At 39.6% G+C, this 20197-nt stretch overlaps 1 protein-coding gene and 1 non-coding gene across 3 annotated transcripts in view; one reads left to right on the top strand and one right to left on the bottom strand.

Moving 5' to 3' along the window:
- Positions 1-20197, top strand: part of GRIA3 (glutamate ionotropic receptor AMPA type subunit 3) — a 310222-nt gene that overhangs the window by 144833 nt on the left and 145192 nt on the right. For both annotated transcript variants that reach the window (XM_070290779.1, XM_070290780.1), the window contains exon 4: positions 13404-13591. In XM_070290779.1, the coding sequence (XP_070146880.1) occupies positions 13404-13591 (188 nt within the window). The remainder of the gene's footprint in view (positions 1-13403; positions 13592-20197) is intronic.
- Positions 17552-17658, bottom strand: LOC138931295 (U6 spliceosomal RNA). The gene has a single exon (XR_011446537.1). It is a non-coding gene; the product is annotated as a U6 spliceosomal RNA (small nuclear RNA).

A 20197-nucleotide genomic window follows, 5' to 3' on the forward strand; every position in this document is an offset into this window, starting at 1 on the left:
GATCTTAATTCAAAACATAACTTCTTGGGACCTCCCTGGTGGTCCAGAGCCTAAGACTCCAAGCTCCCAATGCAGGGGACCTGGGTTTGATCCCTGGTAACCTGCCTCTTGAGAACTCTGTATGCAGGTCAGGAAGCAACAGTTAGAACTGGACATGGAACAACAGACTGCTTCCAAATAGGAAAAGGAGTACGTCAAGGCTGTATATTGTCACCCTGCTTATTTAACTTATATGCAGAGTACATCATGAGAAATGCTAGACTGGAAGAAACACAAGCTGGAATCAAGATTGCCAGGAGAAATATCAATAACCTCAGATATACAGATGACACCACCCTTATGGCAGAAAGTGAAGAGGAACTGAAAAGCCTCTTGATGAAAGTGAAAGAGGAGAGTGAAAAAGTTGGCTTAAAGCTCAACATTCAGAAAACGAAGATCATGGCATCTGGTCCCATCACTTCATGGGAAATAGATGGGGAAACAGTAGAAACAGTAGACTTTATTTGGGGGGGCTCTAAAATCACTGCAGATGGTGATTGCAGCCACGAAATTAAAAGATGCTTACTCCTTGGAAGAAAAGTTATGACCAAACTAGATAGCATATTCAAAAGCAGAGACATTACTTTGCCAACAAACGTCCATTTAGTCAAGGCTATGGTTTTTCCACTGGTCATGTATAGATGTGAGAGTTGGACTGTGAAGAAGGCTGAGCGCCGAAGAATTGATACTTTTGAACTGTGGTGTTGGAGAAGACTCTTGAGAGTCCCTTGGACTGCAAGGAGATCCAACCAGTCCATTCTGAAGGAGATCAGCCCTGCGATTTCTTTGGAAGGAATGATGCTAAAGCTGAAGCTCCAGTACTCTGGCCACCTCATGTGAAGAGTTGACTCATTGGAAAAGACTCTGATGCTGGAAGGGATTGGGGGCTGGAGGAGAAGGGGACGACTGAGGATGAGATGGCTGGATGGCATCACGGACTCGATGGACGTGAGTCTGAGTGAACTCCGGGAGATGGTGATGGACAGGGAGGCCTGGCGTGCTGTGATTCATGGGGTCGCAAAGAGTCGGACACGACTGAGCGACTGAACTGTACTGAAGGGAGCTAGATCCCACATGCCACAATTAAGAGTTGCATGCCACAACTAAAAAGATTCCGCATGCCACAATGAACAAAAGATCCTGGGTGCTATAACTAAGATCCAGCAGAGCCAAATAGATAAATATTTTAAAAATAAAACATAACTTCTTCATGGAAGGGCTCACAATTGAAGCTTTAATCACTCATGAGCAGTCTAGTCTGAGAAAAGGGTTGGATTTAGAATGAAGGAGGAACTGTATTGGGGGAAAGGAAAAGGACACAGAACTGGGACACCAGGGGCGCCTTCTGTTTACTGCCTCTACCAGTTAGCTAAAGTCTCGTCCTAATAAGGCAGCTGAAGGGAGAGAAGATGTGCTGAGGGTCAGTGCATAATGAAAGGGGAACTCAAGCAAACACAATTATGAGGAATGAAGACCTCAGGGAAATCTTCATTTGCCTTGGGTAAATTGGGCTGGGTATCAGTGAACATTTGTTTCTTATCCCGTTCCATAAAACCCACAGACTGACATGCACATGCAAACACAGAGGGGTCCTTGATCTTCCCACCTCAAACTCCTCGCACACAGAAGAATTTGTGCTCTAGCATCTCAAATTTAGACAATCACTATCTACATTTTTGTGGAGATCAAATATGATTAAATCAGGTTAAAGCAAAAACAAAATAACAAAAAGTGGGCTTAAATGCACTATGGGACACATGCTGCTGCTGCTAAGTCTCTTCACTCGTGTCCAACTCTGTGTGACCCCATAGACGGCATCCCACCAGGCTGCTCCTTCCATGGGATTTTCCAGGCAAGAGTACTGGAGTGGGGTGCCATTGCCTTCATACCTATAGCTAATTCACTTTGCTGTACATTAGAAACTAACACAACACTGGAAAGCAACTATACTCCAATAAAAACTAATTTTTAAAAAAGAATTTTATTTGGAAGGGAATCAGAGTTCTTTTTTTATACACTAAACACTGGACCCAGGCCTTCTATTCTTGATTTAATAAAGAAGAAGAGCTTTGCTTGAGAATCAGCCCTCACTTCAAATCTAAAGGCATTTTTGCTTACCTGATTTGCTTTGAAAAATAAGGGAAAGGCCTCTATCAATTAGTTCTTTATCTCTGTGATGTGTTTTTAGTGAAAAGATTTTGCCTATTTTTGTCAAATGTATTACTTTACTTTATGCTATTGTAAGTTTTAATGTTTACACTTATATTAACATTGTCTGTTGGTAGTATATAGAAATGCATTTAGATTTTTTTAATTAAAAAAGAAAACATGCTGTGGGCATCTTTCCATGAATTCTTTTTAAAGAAAAGTACCGTTTGTATTGATAATAGGAATAGTAACATCCTGAAGTACTGGATTTGAGTTCAGACTTTTGAATATCAAGTTTCTTAGATACAGCAAAACCTAACATGAAATAACTGAATTGGGTTCATCATCTCTGTTTCCTCTGCCTCTTTTTCTGTTCTTCACTTGTATCTCAGCAATCATCTTCAGATTCCATATGTAGCTTCTCCCACTCACTTACTTTGCCACCATATACAAGAGAAAGTTGTCTGAAATTCCATGGAGACCAAAGAAGTCGTAAGAAATGGAGAGAATGGTTTGCATAATGCTTGGGTTCCAAGCCCAGGTGAGCACTCGAATAAGAGCAAGAGAATAAATTTTCGTTTTTCTCCTATTATCTCACATGATTTTTGGATGAATAAGAATATTAATTTCACAAAATGTCAAATTTTGTTAATTAGAATATATCACAGACAGTATTAAATGTCAAACAAGTGGTATTAAAATATCTGTGACACATATTACAGACACAATGTCATTAATGTATAAAAGTCCTTATGAATCAATAAGAAAAACTAATATCACAATAGAAATCTGAACAAAGCAAATAGATAGGAAATTCTCAAGATAAAGCATAAACATGGACACAAAAAGTGAAAAATCACTAACTTTGCTAACAATAAATGAAACACTAGCAGAAAAGAACTTTCTTATATTCCCCTATCAAATGGGCAAATATAGTATTCAATGCTAGGCAGCGGGCAGAGAGATAAGTACTCTCATATTCTGCTGATGGGAAAAGAAAATGATATGACCTTTCTGGAGGGCAAATTGGCAATATGTATCTAAAGCATTGAACATGTTCACAAATGTTTGGCCTGACATCCCTTCCTCTAGACATTTCTCCTATGGAAATATTAATAATTAAGGATGCTGTATGAGTGTTTTCATCACAGCATTATTCACAATAGGTAGAGATTAGAAATAGCTGAAGTCTTCATGTTGGGGAATGGTTAAATAAATTACAGTATGTCTAATGGATAGAATATTGTATAGCCATTAAAGTTATGATTTGAAACATTTAATAACATAAGAAAATATCCATGATATGTTAAATTTTTTAAAAGATAGGACTTAAATTGTTCAATCCATTTTACTAAAAGAAAAATTCTACAGAATATTTATATTTAAACGAATGGAAAGAAATACACCAATGCTAACAGTGGCTATCTCAGAGCTGTAGAGTCACCCATACTTTTATTTTTTTCATCTTTGTGTCTTCTCAAATGTCCAAATTAAGCATGTGTTAATTTTGTACTTAGAAAAACACAGATGCTACCTCAGAAGAAAAAAGACATTTGTAAAGTGCTTTGAGTCCATTAGAGTCTACTTCCCACACAATGACACAATGTTCCCAGCTTCCTCATCTACCACAAGAAAAAGCAATTTACAACACTTCCCTCAGCCTCTGTGCCTTTGTCTGCTTAATTCTGGATTTTTAAGCAGATAAAGGCACAGAGGCTGAAGGAAGGGCTGTAAATATATATATATATATATATATATATATATATATACATACATATATATATATATATATATAGGAGAAGGCAATGGCACCCCACTCCAGTACTCTTGCCTGGAAAATCCCATGGACGGAGGAGCTTGGTGGGCTGCTGTTTATGGGGTTGCACAGAGTCGGACACGACTGAAGCGACTTAGCAGCATATATATATATAGGCCTCTGGGGTGGCTCAGTGGTAAAGAATCCACCTGCAACGCAGGAGACATGGGTTCAATCCCTTGGTTGGGAAGATCCCCTGGAGAAGAAAATGGCAACCCACTCCAGTATTCTTGCTTGGGTCTCACAAGAATCAGACATGACTTAGCAACTAAAATGATGATGATCAGCCCTTCTTCGATCATGCTTTTCTTAACAAGAATTCTATTGCCAGTCATGGAAGACACCTAAGAAAAGAGTCCTGCTTCCATAAACCTCATTTGTATTGGGCAGCCATTACAACAGGTCAGTTGTTCTCAACTCTGGTTGTACATGAGAAGTACTCAAGAAGTTTAAAATAAAACAAAGCTGGAAATCACTTCCAGTGATTCTGATTTAATTCGTCCAGAGTAAAGCTTGGACATCAATATTTTAAAGTTTCCAAGGTGATTATAGGGGCTTCCTTGGTGGCTCAGACAGTAAAAAAAAAAAAAAAAAAAAATCTACCTGCAATGCAAGAGGCCAGGGTTCGATCCCTGGGTCGGGAAGTTCCCCTGGAGAAGGAAATGGCAACCCACTGCAGTACTCTTGCCTGGAGAATTCCATGGACAGAAGAGTCTGGTGGGCTACAGTCCAGGGGGTCACAAAGAGTCAGACAAGGCTGAGCAACTCACACTTTCACTTTCAAGATGATGATAATGCACAACCAGAGTTGAGAAACGCAGAGGTAAGTGAAGACACAGACAAATAAAGTAATGCTTTCTTAAGCTGAATTCAGTTGAGCAAGATAGGCAGGATTGAAACTGATCCTCGGAGGATCATTTTACACTACTTGTCTCTGAGATACCCACAAGGTACCAGGTGTTCATTTGTTAAATGCCATAGCCTAAAGATCACAGCTCCCACATCACCAACTTCCACATTCATTATCTGCATGACCCCAGGAGATGGGCAGATCCCAAAATAATGCTCAACATCCTCTTCTCCTTTGCTTCCAAACTTACCTGTGTTAAGACCACTGCTAAAAGGTACCTATGTTAGTTGGAAGGTTAACACATTACTCCGTTAGCCATTTTTATGCTGTCGCCTAGAAAAGGACAGAATGCTGAGAGACAGGGACATAGGACAAAGGTGTTTTGACATGGGGAAGGGGGAAAGAAAAGGCCAGGAGTGGTGGTGATAGGTCCAGTTTGGCTACTGGATAGACAGGGAATATCAGGATCTTGTGTGACGTCAAGAAGATGGAAGGGCTCTGTCCACTTTATAACATTGCCAAGGGCATCCATAAATAAGACCTATCAAATAGGCTTGGCAGTATAACGTACTTGAAAGAGCACTAAATTGGAAATGAAGGCACTTGCTTCTAGGGCCAGGACTAGGGTGAGGCAAGCGAGAATACATTTGGACAACTCTAAGAAAGTGGCTTTTTAGGGGGTGGGGGAAGTGAGGAGATGTTGGTCAGTTATGCAAGGTAAGTTCTGGAGATCTAAGGTACATGGTGGTGTACCTTAACTACAGTTAACAATACTTGTGGTGACTACAGTAAGCAAGACTGTATTGTACACTTGGCATTTGCTGAGGGTAAATATTTAAGTGATCTCACCACACACACAAAAGAACTAAAATGGTAACTAAGTCAGATGACAGATGTATTCATTAGCTTGATCGTGCTGATCACTTCACATTGTAAACGTATATCAAAATATCAAGCTTTATACCTTAAATATATATACTTTCTATGTGTCAATTATACCTCAAGACAATTGAAAAAAAAAAAGACAAACCAAAAATAAAAAGCCTTGTGCCTTAGCTGCTTCTCTGGCTTCACTCTACTACCAGCCCCGCTGACTTAGGTTCTAGTCTTGCTTCTGACTTTATACTAGCTATGTGATCTTGGGCAAGTCACTTCTTCTCTCTAAACACCACCCCTGCAAACCAGAGCAGCTCCACTTCTATCTGTCTTATAGGTTAGGCTTCCATAACATTTTCATTTGGAAAAAGAGTTCCAGAGCTTTAAATTTTTTCTATGATTTCTCTAAATCATCTGTAAGAGTCCTTCTAGCTTGTAATGTGTGATTCTATGACTGAAAAATGCAAACCACGAGAATTTTCATGGGCCATTTTGAGTCTTTCTTTTTCAACCTGAAATGGCAGTTTCCAGCACAATCCAATGGGACAAGTACTGAATTACCCTCTGGGAAAGATCAATTTTCCTCTCTAGATCGCTGGTGGCTCAGATGGTAAATAATCTGCCTGCCATGTAGGAGAGCTGGGTTCGATCCCTGGGTCAGGAAAATCCCCTGGAGAAGGGAATGGCAACCCACTCCAGTATTCTTGTCTGGAGAATTCCATGGACAGAGGAGCCTGGCAAGCTACAGTCCATGGGATCACAAGAGTCAGACACGACTGAGCAACTAACACACAGAACATTTCTAGGGGTCAGCAGTCCCTTTGGGAGCATTATGGGAAATTCCCTGAAAACCCTCACCAGAAACAGAATGCTAAAAATGTCAGTGCTTGTGTGGAGCCCATTTGTCAATATTAGAGCCCCCCCACCCTGCCCCATCATCTGGGGACTGCTAGACACCATGTCAGAAGTACAGATGGTGTGGCTTGGAAAGACCTGAGACAGGTTCATGAGCAACAACAAGTGTTGCCAGCCCATGCTGAAATACGTAAAGCAGAAGGGAGAAAATTATCCCCAGATCTATTTCCTTAGGTATCTTCATTACCAGCATCCATATGTCAGTATCTTATTTTTTATTCTTTTGTGTTTTCAGATCAAATACTAAATTTGTTCAGCATAGAGTAGCTTTTCATTTTGTACATTGAACAAAATCCCGCCCTTCACTCCCCTTGTGAAAATGATTTTGACAAGTGTAGATTTGAAATTTTTTTTTTTTGTATCTGCTGTCATTCCTGTCACGAGGTCAATCTAACAGTCACAGATTGAATTCCCTAGGAGCAGATTCTGAGATGGAAATTTCCATGCAAAATTTTACTGCAGAGTACTCTCATTAAAAACACTTGTGGGAACCAACAAAGACATACTGTATAGCACAGGGAACTCTACTCATTATTCTGTGATAACCTGTATGAGAAAAGAATCTAAAAAAGAATATATATATGTATAAATATATGTGTATATATATATATATATTCACTGAATCACTTTGCTGTCCACCTGACACTAACACAACATTGTAAATCAACTATACTCCAATAAAATCAAAATTAAAAAAAAACACTCATGGAAGGAAAAGAAGGAAGCAGCTTTGAGCAGAAGAAGATAGACTGTGCAATCATAACAAGGCCTCAACCTATCCTTCATGTAGCTCTAAAGTTGGGATGGCCCATTAGAGTGAAATTTGGAATGAAAATATCTACTGCTTCATTGACTACACCAAAGCCTTTGATTGTGTGGATCACAACAAACTGTGGAAAATTCTTAGATGGGAATACCATACCACCTTACCTGCCTCCTGAGAAACCTGTATGCAGGTCAAGAAGCAACAGTTAGAACTGGACATGGAATAATGCACTGATTCAAAACTGGGAAAGGAGTACATCAAGGCTGTATATTGTCATCCTGCTTATTTAACTTATATGAAGAGTACATCATGCAAAATTCTGTGTTAGATGAGGCTCAAGCTGGAATCAAGATTGCTGGGAGAAATATCAATAGCCTCATATATGCCACCCTAATGGCAGAAAGCAAAGAGGAACTAAAGAGCCTCTTGATGAAAGTGAAAGAGGAGAGTGAAAAAGCTTGTTTAAAACTCAACATTCAGAAAACTAAGATCATGGCATCTGGTCCTATCGCTTCATGGCAAATGGGGGAAAAGTGGAAGCAGTGACAGATTTTACTTTCTTAGGCTCCAAAATCACTGTGGATGGTGACTGCAGACATGAAATTAAAAGACCCTTGCTCCATGGAAGGAAAGCTATGACAAACCCAGTCTATCCAGAAGCAGAGGCATCATTTGTCAACAAAGTCCATCTAGTCAAAGCTATGGTTTTTTCTAGTAGTCATGTATGGTTGTGAGAATTGGACCATAAAGAAGGCTGAGTGCCAAAGAATTGATGCTTTTGAACTGTTGTGTTGGAGAAGACCCTTGAGAGTCCCTTGGACTGTAAGAAGATCCAAACTGTCAATCCCAAAGGAAATCAGCCCTAATTATTCATTGGAAGGACTGATGCTGAAGCTGAAGCTCCAATACTTTGGTCACCTGATTTGAAGAGCTGACTCATTGGAAAAGACCCTGATGCTGGGAAAGATTGAGGGCAAAAACCAATGGAGGCAGCAGAGGATGAGATGGTTGGATGGCATCACCGACTCGATGGACATGAGTTTGAACAAGCTCTGGGAGATAGTGGAGGACAGAGGAGTCTGGCATGCTGCAGTTAATGGGGTCGCAAAGAATCAGACACAACTTAGCGACTGAACAACAACAATTTGGAGTGAAAGGGTTATGCCTGGATTCCCCATAACAACCGGTCACTGGATGCAGGTTTCCCTGGGAAGAAAGTATTACTTTAAGCTAGGCAACTCTCTTCAGGAAACGACTTTTCCAGAGTCTGAAGGAGTAAGTCCTTTGGCTGAAGGGGGATCTGGATGGTAGAGCCTTTACCAAGACGACTTCCTTGTTTAGCAAGAGTAACCCAACAACCGCCCCAGCAGGACTGGATTGGTTGTAGCTGTGGCCCAATTCATCCACAATCACTTTGGCACTCCGCTATTGTCATGTTCCTGTGTTATCTTGAAAGTGTGAAAGTGTTAGCCACTCAGTTGTGCCCAACTCTTTGTAACCCCATGGACTGCAACCTGCCAGGCCCCTCTGTCCATCGAATTCTCCAGGCAAGAAAAGAATACTGGAGTGAGTTGCCATTTCCTTCTCCAGAGGATCTTTCCGACCCAGGGATCAAACCTGGGTCTCCTACACTACACTGCAGGCAGATTCTTTACCGACTGTGCTACCAGGGAAGCCTGTGTTACCTTGGTTGAATGCAAATGGCAAGTAGTCTATCATTCAGCCAGTTACCTATGTGGTAGCTCTCATTCTTTAAACCAAAGAAGAAATGGAAGTTAGACAGCAGCAGCGGTTTGGAATCAGGATGAGAGAATTTCCTGCTCAAATAAAAGTAGCTTTCAGTATTGCGAAGTTGAGCACATTAAAGCTCACACACAGTGGAGGACAATTTTTAAGCTGCTAAAACAGCAGACTTATTTTTACAAAGCCAAGGCTTTTGTTATATGCACCTCACCTCCTACAAGCACTGATGCCTGCTTCTGCCCTGCCTCCAGAGTCAAACTTTTCTTTTTTTCTTTTTTTCCTCCCTCAAACTCACATTTACTGTCTTTGGTCAGCTGTAACAGGAAACAGTCAAACTATAACAAATTAGGTATGAAAACAAATGAAAGTGCTTTTTTTGGTGGATTGCTCACTGACATGTACTGCACTGAGGTGACCATTCCCTCCAGAGTTGTTGAGTACACAGCCACACATGCTTGCAGACACAAAGAGACTCTGCGTGGTGAAAAGATACTACAGAGTTAAGCCACAGTTCTAACTTGCTCAGAAATGTGAGCGAGGATCATAGCCCAGAAGGCCCCAGATCCAACTTCATTGAGAAATCAGTATGCTTTTTCTATTTAATTTTTGAATAGGTTATGCATCCACATGGTTCAGAGAACAAAAGTAAAAAAATAAGATCTATAAAATGAGTGTTTATTAAGCGCCTTTGCATTTGTGGCGGCAGGCAGCGTATAGAGCAGCACTCATTTGTCATCCATGTCTTCCAGGAGCGTATGCTCTGAGCAGACAGCATGGGTTGCATCTTTTAATCTTTATTGTTTTCATACTTATAGAAAATAATACCTGCTTCTTGTTAAAAAGTCAAACATTACATAAATAAATGACAGTGCAAGTAGAAGTTCTTGGTAATTCTACACCTCCAGGATAATTACTGCCAATTCCTTCAAATTTTTTTCTATACACTTCAGATTTCTTTTTACAGAAATGGAACTACACTACAAATGCTATTTTGCAGCTTTTTCCTATGGAATAGTATATTGTAGTCATTTTTCTTTTTGTTATATAGAGATTGAGCTATCTCTTTAACAGTAGTATAGTATTCCATGTTTATGTACTATGCTTTATTTATCCAGTTCTATTTTGAATTTTTAAATGCCTATTGTACAGTTCTTCAAATAGATTTATCCACGGCTTGTAACTGATTTACCTTGATTTAAATCTACACATCTCAGGAGAATGTATGAGTACTCAGTAACAGAAGCTTCATGGAGAAAGAGAGTAAGCCACAAAGGTCTACAGGTAGGAAGAGATGCCAGGAAAAGGGACAGACAGGTGCAACTGCCTTGAGTAGGTAACAATGAGAGCACTGCATAAGTGGATAAGACCATCTTTCAGATTTGAGCAACTGTGAAAATAGGGGAGAAATGAGGACTTGGATAGGGTGAATTTTTTAAAAGGGAGATAAAAGCAGGTTGGAATGGAATGAGTCTTGATGCATGGATGGAGAGTTGTTATACAGCAAAGGTTTTATAAAGAGAATAGACATCAGTTCAGTTCAGTTCAGCTGCTCAGTCGTGTCCGACTCTTTGCGACCCCATGAATCACAGCACGCCAGGCCTCCCTGTCCATCACCATCTCCCGGAGTTCACTCAAACTCACGTCCATTGAGTCAGTGATGCCATCCAGCCATCTCATCCTCGGTCGTCCCCTTCTCCTCCTGATCCCAATCCCTCCCAGCATCAGAGTCTTTTCCAATGAGTCAACTCTTCACATGAGGTGGCCAAAGTACTGCAGCTTCAGCTTTAGCATCATTCCTTCCAAAGAAATCCCAGGGCTGATCTCCTTCAGAATGGACTGGTTGGATCTCCTTGCAGTCCACGGGACTCTCAAGAGTCTTCTCCAACACCACAGTTCAAAAGCACCAATTCTTCGGTGCTCAGCCTTCTTCACAGTCCAACTCTCATATCCATACATGACTGCTGGAAAAACCATAGCCTTGACTAGACGGATCATTGTCAGCAAAGTAATGTCTCTGCTTTTGAATATGCTATCTAGGTTGGTCATAACTTCTTTAGTTGAATTCAAGCTTGAAATTAATTAACAAAATAATATGGCTATTTAGAAGTATCAGCAATGTGAGTGCTAAAATAACAGCCCATATCAAAGCAAGTAATAATCCACATTGGTCAAATCACATATGAATTATCAGGATCAATAAAATACTGACAAATGTCCATAGTATAGAGACAGAACAGTGAGGGAAACTATCATGAAACTGTTGAAGGATTGGGGCATTTTTAGCCTGAAGAAAAGAAAGATAATGGGATATAGGTATATTCTGTTTTTTAAATGTGAAGGACTATCACATGGAAAGGGGGTTCAATTTGTCTCTTTGGTTCCAAATAGTAGAACAGGATGAGCAAGCAGAGATTACAAGAATGTAGGTTTTGACTCAACAGACAAAATACTTGTATTTTGCTAAAGGGTATATTTTTAAAGTTTAGTTTCAATATAGCAAGATGCCCTGTGTAATTTCATTACTAGTATTATTCAGCCAACACTTTCTTCATAAATAGTACAGAAGTAAAATTCAAACTTGTCCTTGCTGAATGTTCATAAATTCTTAATTAGTGGGATTCAAAATAATGAGGCTTCATTGTACATTTCTCAAGAAAGATTTTCCAATACTTTAATCTTTTCTTTCCTATGCTTATTTCTTAATCTCATGTCTTGGCCCACCATGTTCCCTCAACTCCCACTAAAGCAGAGAGCACATCAAAAAGCCACACGAAAATGTAAATCTGAGCAATGAATACATGTGGTTAGTTTAAAAAGAGTAAGTATTAACATTTAAAGCAATGGTAATTTACTCCTATCTGTAATTTTGAGCTCCTGTGCTGAAATTGCTCATTTGGAAATTACCAAGTGCTGGGGTCTCATTTGTGATCTTCTTCCCCATATACCCAGCACACAAAAGAGTCATCATGACCGGCTGAGTCACTGCTGCCATCTCCCCGAAGCGCGCTCTCCAAACGTCAATACCATTTTCTCTGGTGCAGTGAAGATGACCCCTGACAGTAACCTGCTTACACTTCAGGGTGAACCTGAGGTTTACACTACAGGGTGAACCTGACGTGGCACAGAACCTGGAATGTGTTCCAAGAGCAGCACCACTGTCCTCCATTCTCTCCTCCTCCTGTAGCCAAATTGTTAGGTCACAGATTATTTGGGTCTTGCAAATCATCCCCATTACCCACTTCCATTAGTCATTACCTAAATATAAATGGAAAACAATTTAATGGAGCAAAAGGAGCTGCTTTTGACCATATCCCAATCAAATAATGTTTATGCCTGATGAAATTATACCCAGATTATGGATTCATGCAGAAGCAAAAATATAGACATGATACAATATTAAGAGATATGAATACTCTCAAAGACCAATACATACAAAACCCTTGTGCTCTTCTGTGACTCATACAGACAGACTGTTCTTTCCAGCTTCCTAAACCCTGATTCTAAAAAGTTTACCCAAAACTCAAGCATTAGATCTTTTCTCTTTCCCATGCAGCATAGGTCCAGAAGGTTAGTAGTTAATAGTTGTCTGATATAAATTAGCTTAAAAAAGAACTTAGAATCTTTGATCAATTGAATTGAGAAAGGGGAAGAACTCAGGAAGACTTAATATGATTGAATGCTTTTGTAATGCTGTGAACTAAGAAACAGAATGCTATCTTTGTTATAGACTGTTTTTGTCATGTTTTCTGAGAGTTATATTGCTTGGGAGACATAATTTACTTTGTTGGAGAGTCATATCCATGTAAGAATCAGCCATATTATAATGAGGTCCTATCTCTACTAAAGCTATTTCTAATTCTGAAGATTGTTGATGTGGAAGATGAAGGAAAGAACAGATTGTGGCCAGAAATAAGAAAGAAGCTACTGGCATTCATTCTATAGATATTTTGATAAGCCTGGCAATAAAAATAATTAGGTACTATAATTCAGCGGTGATTGCTCAAGTACAGACTTGATAAGCACTTAGCCTGGCACCCCAAGTTGAACCTTCTTTCCTTTCAAATAGGATAGAGATATGCCAACTGTCCGAAAGGTTAGGACTGAGGTTATGAGTCAGCCTGCTGTCCACAAGGGATAAGGTTCAAGGGAACCCAATGGACTGTGACTAAAACCTCACTAGAACATTTAATACCTACAGAAAGATTTTTAAAGGAAAAAATAATCAATATAGCTGTTTTCCCTTCTTTTAGGATTTTCCATCCTCCAAGCAATTATGGAAGCAGCAGTACAAAACAACTGGCAGGTGACAGCAAGGTCTGTGGGAAACATCAAGGACGTCCAGGAATTCAGGCGCATCATTGAAGAAATGGACAGGAGGCAGGAAAAACGATACTTGATTGACTGCGAGGTTGAAAGGATTAACACGATTTTGGAACAGGTAGGTTTGAGACTTATTCCACCCCAAGCCAACCTGTTAAATCATCAACCTGAGGCAGTTCCCATATCTGCTAAGAAATTAAGTAGCCAACAGACTAAACTTGCCAACAGTTTTGATAGTCTCTCTAATCCTTTTTTCCTCCCCAGTGGCAGAAAAAGAGAGAGAGAGGAATAAAATCTAAGCTGTTAAAAATTGTATAGCATGATTAATCTGGTAGTCTCTGCAATTTAATGCATAAACACACCCTTCCACACCTCTGTTTTTTAGATAGCTGAAAATTTCAGAGTAATCCCCTTCCTTTCCACACCTTCCTCCCCGCAAGGAACAGTCAAGGGGTTAGAAAGGGCGGAAGAGTAGAGTTTTTGTTTCAGGGGCCTAGTTGCAAAATGTCAAAGCATCATTCACTAGGTTTGAATCTGTAGATATTTTTCCAGAATATCCCTCTGGTTTGAGACAGAGAACAAGAAAGAGAGAATGAATGAGAATACGTGTGTATATAATTGAAGACCATTTTAAAAGTAAGATGGCATATGAGAGAAAATGATTATGGTTTTTAAAATGTGAAGAAAATGAAAAAGCCTCAGACTGGGGGGAAAAAATACAATTTGATAGGCCAAAAGATATTCATTGTTAACGTTGGATATTTAAATAGAAAACTGAAAAATATGAGAAGAAACATTTCACCCTAAGCCAGATGGATATTCTGTTTGGAGTAAAGAGTCAAATAGAAATGTGGTGAAAGTTTATTATTTTCCTTAGCAGTCTCAATTTGCCAGTTCATAACAAAGTGCCCATACTGCCATAAAGAAAACTGTAAGGGAAACATTTCCATTCTAATTCGATCCCAGTGTACCTAGGGGCCAAAACAGCTTCAGAGATTCAAATTATAGTGAGCAGTCATTGCCTGGGAGAGCTATTTTATAGCAAATTAAATATTAACAATTTGTCAGATATGCCCCCATGAGAAGAGAATGTAAAAAAAAAAAAAGAAATTGGTAAGAAAAGAGAAGGAAAAGGAGGGAAAGGGAGAGAAGAGGAATGAGGAAGGAAGGAAGGAAGCACTGATGGTACATCACAGGGATAGACAGCTGTCCCCTTCTTAGGAACACCATCATCTCCAGTGAATCAACTTCACAAAAAAATCTAGAGCACCAGCCTGGCTAAATCAAATTTTGCAACTAACATTATCTTAAGCTACCCAAATGATCCACCCCTCCCTTCCAAAAGGAAAAAAAACCTGCCTTTGATTTTCTTAGATCTTGAAAGTGAAGAATCAGGTCAGTGATGTTGGTATATGTACTCCATGCCCTCTAAAATTTTATACCAAAATAGCCTTTTAGTGGGTGACCTACTTAATAGCCTGAAGCAGAGGCCTTGTCATACTTTGTTTTCCCTCTTTTGTACTAGTCACTTTGGTTTCTTGAATAGTTTATATTCTGATAAGTCTTTGGGGGTTTATAGGACCTTATACTAGAATCTGGGGTTTTCTTCAACATGACATAGTAGAAAAAGCAGTGGGTAGAGCTGTGATTCCATATAGCTGTGGGATCTTGGGTATTTACTATATCTCTGCCTCAGTTGTCTCATCTACATAATGGGGAAAATAAAATATGCTCTTCCTCACATGGTTGGTATAATTGCTTTGAAAGGCATAAAATGCTATAGAAAAAAATGATCATTATTACTAAAGATTTTCAGGGAAACTAAATTAACATTTGAAAGCCCTGTTCTTTCTTATAATGTCTCAATTGCTATCTGTCTTTCTTCTGGATGCACATTCACAGCATCCCTCATAATACTTCCTATACAACTTTTCAGAGAACATTGTTCAAAGAAAAGTTTTAACAACATTCAAGTAAGGCCAGAGAGTTAATTTCACTTATTCTTTTCCCCTCTTTCAAAAAATTGTCACAAAATGATCTACTCATGATTGTTTTCTTTATCATTTAAGGAATTTCTACTAAGTCATTAAGTATATGAGATAGGAATCGTGTTTGTCTTGTTTGCTGCTGTATATTCAGTGTCTAGCAGAGTACCTGGCATGTAGTGTTGGATGGAAAGATGGATGGGTGGATGAATAGATGGATGGGTGAATACTGAACAAGCATATTCTAATAAGTTCTACTGTGATGTTGCTATGCTTCCATCAAGAGGCAGAATAGTGCCGGCAGTCACATGATGTGATTATTAAAGTACACATTTTCTCAAAGATTTAAGATGGTAGCTCTCTGCTCAAGCTAGTTTTGATACCACGAATTTGCCAAAATTGATTTCTTTATATGAAAATAGATTTCTCACTAAACAAATTCTTTAAAGTAAACAATAAACATGATATTTCTTTAGAGTAAACATTATTTTAAATTGACTACTACGATACAGAGATATCACTTTTCTCATTAGTTCCTAACCATTCTGTACAAACTTATCATAATCCACTATACAGATTCTAGCTAGAAAGATAACATTTATAAATCCAGTAGTATCAAGTTTTCCCCCCAAATGCTCCCATTTTCCAAGGGTATTTTAAACTTTGAGGTTATTTTCATGGAAAGAAATTTCTATAGTCTCCCATAAAATGACTGTTCATGCCACTATTTGAGGTGAAAAAGCCTATTATTAATAAAACTACTACAACCGTATTCCCTATAAATAGAACTCTGGCATAAAGTAAGTTCATATTGTATTCTATATCCAATAGGTGTTAATGAAAAGACTTCAGTGTGGTACAATTTTTCAAATATTAGTGTATTTTCAATATATTTCTATCCAGTATAACCTCCCCATTTCATAATATAGGTTCTCATTTTTCTTATGAATGTTCAAACAGTTATGGGGCAAATCAAAATTCTTCCAACATTTCCTCCAGAGCTCTTTTTTTTTTTAATCTCTTTCAATTGTTCAGACCATAGCATGAAAAAAAAATTCAATTAGGTGTACAACAACTGTGTTTAATATTTCACCTTAACAATTAATCTATAAGGAAAGCATTCCAAACTTATAGCTACAAAAATTAACATACAGAAGGACAAAGCTAGACAGTTGAAACCAGGATGGGTTGTCAGAACTCAAAGAGACTATTTAGAAACTACAGATCCTGAATTTAAGAATTAAGAGCACTTTCACAGGAAGGTTTAGATGCCCTAGGAAGAATGAACCACTGACCTGACCTTCTAGAGCATTCCTATTACTGCATTGTGTTTATGAGTCCCTCCCTCACTGGTAGACACTGCCTTACTTCAATGACCAACCTAAACACTCACTTTTGAAAACATTGCCTCTCATAGAATTATCTACACATGACTGAACAGATCCACCATCCCATGCTTTTGAAGGGCAGGCTCCATAAAATGAATGGCTCTGTTGGATGTTTCATGCTTATTTGGAGAGGCAACATAGCATGGAGTTTCCAAGTATGGACCCTGGAACCAGTCTGCATGGATTCTGTCACTAGCAGTGTGGCCTGGAGCCAATTACTTAACTTTCTGTGTCTCAGTTTCCTGGTTGTAAAATGGAAATGATGACTGTACCTTAATGAGTTAATATAGGCAAAGCATTCTGAAAATTTCCTAACACATAGTGTTTGCATCATTCTTTGATGCTAAACCAAGTGTTTTCACACAGATTATCTCATTTGAGCCTCACTATGGGAAGCAGGCAGGGCAGATGTGTTTATCTCAGATTTACAGATGATAAATTGATGCTTAGAGATATTTTTTTAATTAATTAATTTATTTTTTTAATTTTAAAATCTTTAATTCTTACATGCGTTCCCAAACATGACCCCCGCTCCCACCTCCCTCCCCACAGCATCTCTCTGGGTCATCCCCATGCACCAGCCCCAAGCATGCTGCACCCTACGTCAGACATGGACTGGTGATTCAATTCTTACATGATAGTATACATGTTAGAATTCCCATTCTCCCAAATCATCCCACCCTCTCCCTCTCCCTCTGAGACCAAAAAAATATGGAACGCTTCACGAATTTGCGTGTCATCCTTGCGCAGGGGCCATGCTAATCTTCTCTGTATCGTTCCAATTTTAGTATATGTGCTGCCGAAGCGAGCACTGCTTAGAGATATTTAGATGATTTATCCAAATGTGGACAAATCACATTTGTCCTAGGACTCTGCACAGTCCTAGGAGGTGGTGGAGCAAGAATGAAACTCAAGTCTTCTGACTCCCAGTCCAGTGTTCTTACCGCTGCACTAAATCATTTAATTTCTAAGTTGTTTATTAAATATGTAGCCAATACCAGCCCCTAGATTAGTCCCGTGCATCAGGTTACATCTTAGAACAATTGCAATGCAATTGGAGAAGATCCAGAGAAGTGCAGCAAAACACAATTAAAGCAGTAGAAAATAGGGCCTATGAGGAAAGACTTTTAAATGAGTGGGGGCTGTTTAGTCTGGTGAAAGAGAGCCGGGAAGCAGTTTAATCACCATTCTCAAGTGTAAAGAGTTATCATAAAGAAGGCACTGACCAACTGTTCTGGAGGCCTAAGGATGGTACCAGAGCCAACAAGTTTAACTAGACTAGGAAGAAAGTCAGTCGTAGAAACGACTCATTACAAGGAGAGAGGAAACTGGAGGAGAGTAAAATCTCACCAGCTGGGGATATGATATGAAGGTGAGGCTATTCTGAATTAGTGAAAAGTCAGATCTAGAATAGTTTGAAGATTGTTTTCAGGAACATAAATATTCCAAGTTAATTCTCTGTGAGGATAAGTAAATATCCTTACAGAAAAGGAGTCCCCAACCCCTGGACCACAGATGGCTACCAGTCCATGGCCAGTTAGGAACTGGGCCAGGCAGCAGGAGGTGAGCAGCAGGTGAGTGAGTGAAGCTTCACCTGTATTTACAGCCGCTCCCCACATTACCGCCTGAGCATCACCTCCTGTCAGATCAGTGGTGTTACTAGATTCTTGCATGAATGCAAACCCTACTTTGAACTGCACATGTGAGGGATCTAGGTTGTGCGTTCCTTATGAAAATCATCCTGAAACCACTCCCCCACCCCACCCGGTCTGTGGAAAAATTGTCTTCCACAAAACTGGTCCCTGGTGGCAAAAAGGTTGGGGACTACTGTTATAGAAGACTTATTGGGAAGCTATTTTAATAAATAGGTAAGAATATTTCCTAATTGCCTATTCATTAGATATCAGAAAGGTTGTCTCCTTAAAGAGACTTAAACATCACCCCTCAGTCTTTTTTTTTTTTTTTTTTTGCCACAGCACACAGCACGTGGGATCTTAGTTCCCTGACCAGGGATTGAACCTGAGCCCTCTGCAATGGAAGTGCAGAGTGTTAACAACTGGACCGCCAGGGAAGTCTTCCCCTTCAGTCTTTAATGAGTTTTTATTTTTCCCATAGATAATTCAAAGGTAAATCTCAGCATAGCTCCTGCTTGAATTCTAGAGTATGCAAATTTAGTAGAGTCCAAACCAATACATTTCAGAGTGCTTTGCAGAAAAAAATATAGAATGTCTGATTTCCCCTAGAAACAGTTCAAGCTAAAATCACCTCCTCATGGAAAGTAGTGCTATTTAACAATAGAATCCTCAAGCAGGTCAGTCTCTTAGGTTCCTTTCTTTGATTCTGACGGTCACTTCAAAAACAGTCATTTTAAGAAATGAAACACCAAGTTAGTAAGTCAGTATTCTAAAGACAACAGTTTAAACAAGATAAACAATACTAGGGGGCCTTGTCAACTGTGAGGCTTTAACACAAAGGATGCATTGCTGACTCCAAAATATGTCTAGCAGCTGGGGTTACTTAGAGCACTGCCACCAATGGTTAGACCCAGGTGGCGCTAGCAGTAAAGAACCTGCCTGCCAGTGCATATTAGACATAAGAGACTCAGGTTCAATCCCTGAGTCAGGAAGATTCCCTGGAGGAGAACATGGCAACCCACTCCAGTATTCTTGCCTGGAGAATCCCACGGACAGAGGAGCCTGGCGGACTGCAGTCAATAGGGTCTTATAGACTCAGACATGACTAAAATGATTTAGCATGCACAGAGCACATGTCACAGAGCACTGTCAGAGAGGCTAGACCTCTCTCAAGTGAAGTAATAATGTTAAAGGCTTATGTCCTCTCCTGACTTGAACTCCCCACTCAGCACATAGTGGTTCTCTCCAGTTCCCCTCCCCCTTTGGCTCCCCCTTTGTCCCAGCCCTTCCTCTCAATGATCCCTGTACAACCTTGAGCCAACTTGCCAGTTCATATGACAGTCTGAGGGTATCGTCTCTTCTTCTTAGAATATTGTGTGGTATAGCTGAATAAACACACTTGGGAACTGAATAGACATGACTTTAAGTCCTAACTCCCTCACCTTCCTGTTGCATGACATTGAAGAAAGTGACAGTTTTTTTGAGGCTCCATTTTCTCATCTTAAAAGACTGTTCCACTACCTTCCTTCCATGGGATCCTCATATGTTGTGAGGATCAAAGTAACATGGAGAGCATCTGACACCATAGCTATCTTCTCATGAGTGGTAGGTTCTGTGTGTGAAAACAAGTTATTCAGGGACTGTTGCTCTAGAACAATGTCCTCATGGATCTCCCAAGTTATCAGTTGAATCTAAGGTCTTATCATGAGGGCAGACT

Source organism: Ovis canadensis, chromosome X, assembly GCF_042477335.2.
Source record: "Ovis canadensis isolate MfBH-ARS-UI-01 breed Bighorn chromosome X, ARS-UI_OviCan_v2, whole genome shotgun sequence".
In the NCBI taxonomy this organism is placed as follows: domain Eukaryota; kingdom Metazoa; phylum Chordata; class Mammalia; order Artiodactyla; family Bovidae; genus Ovis; species Ovis canadensis.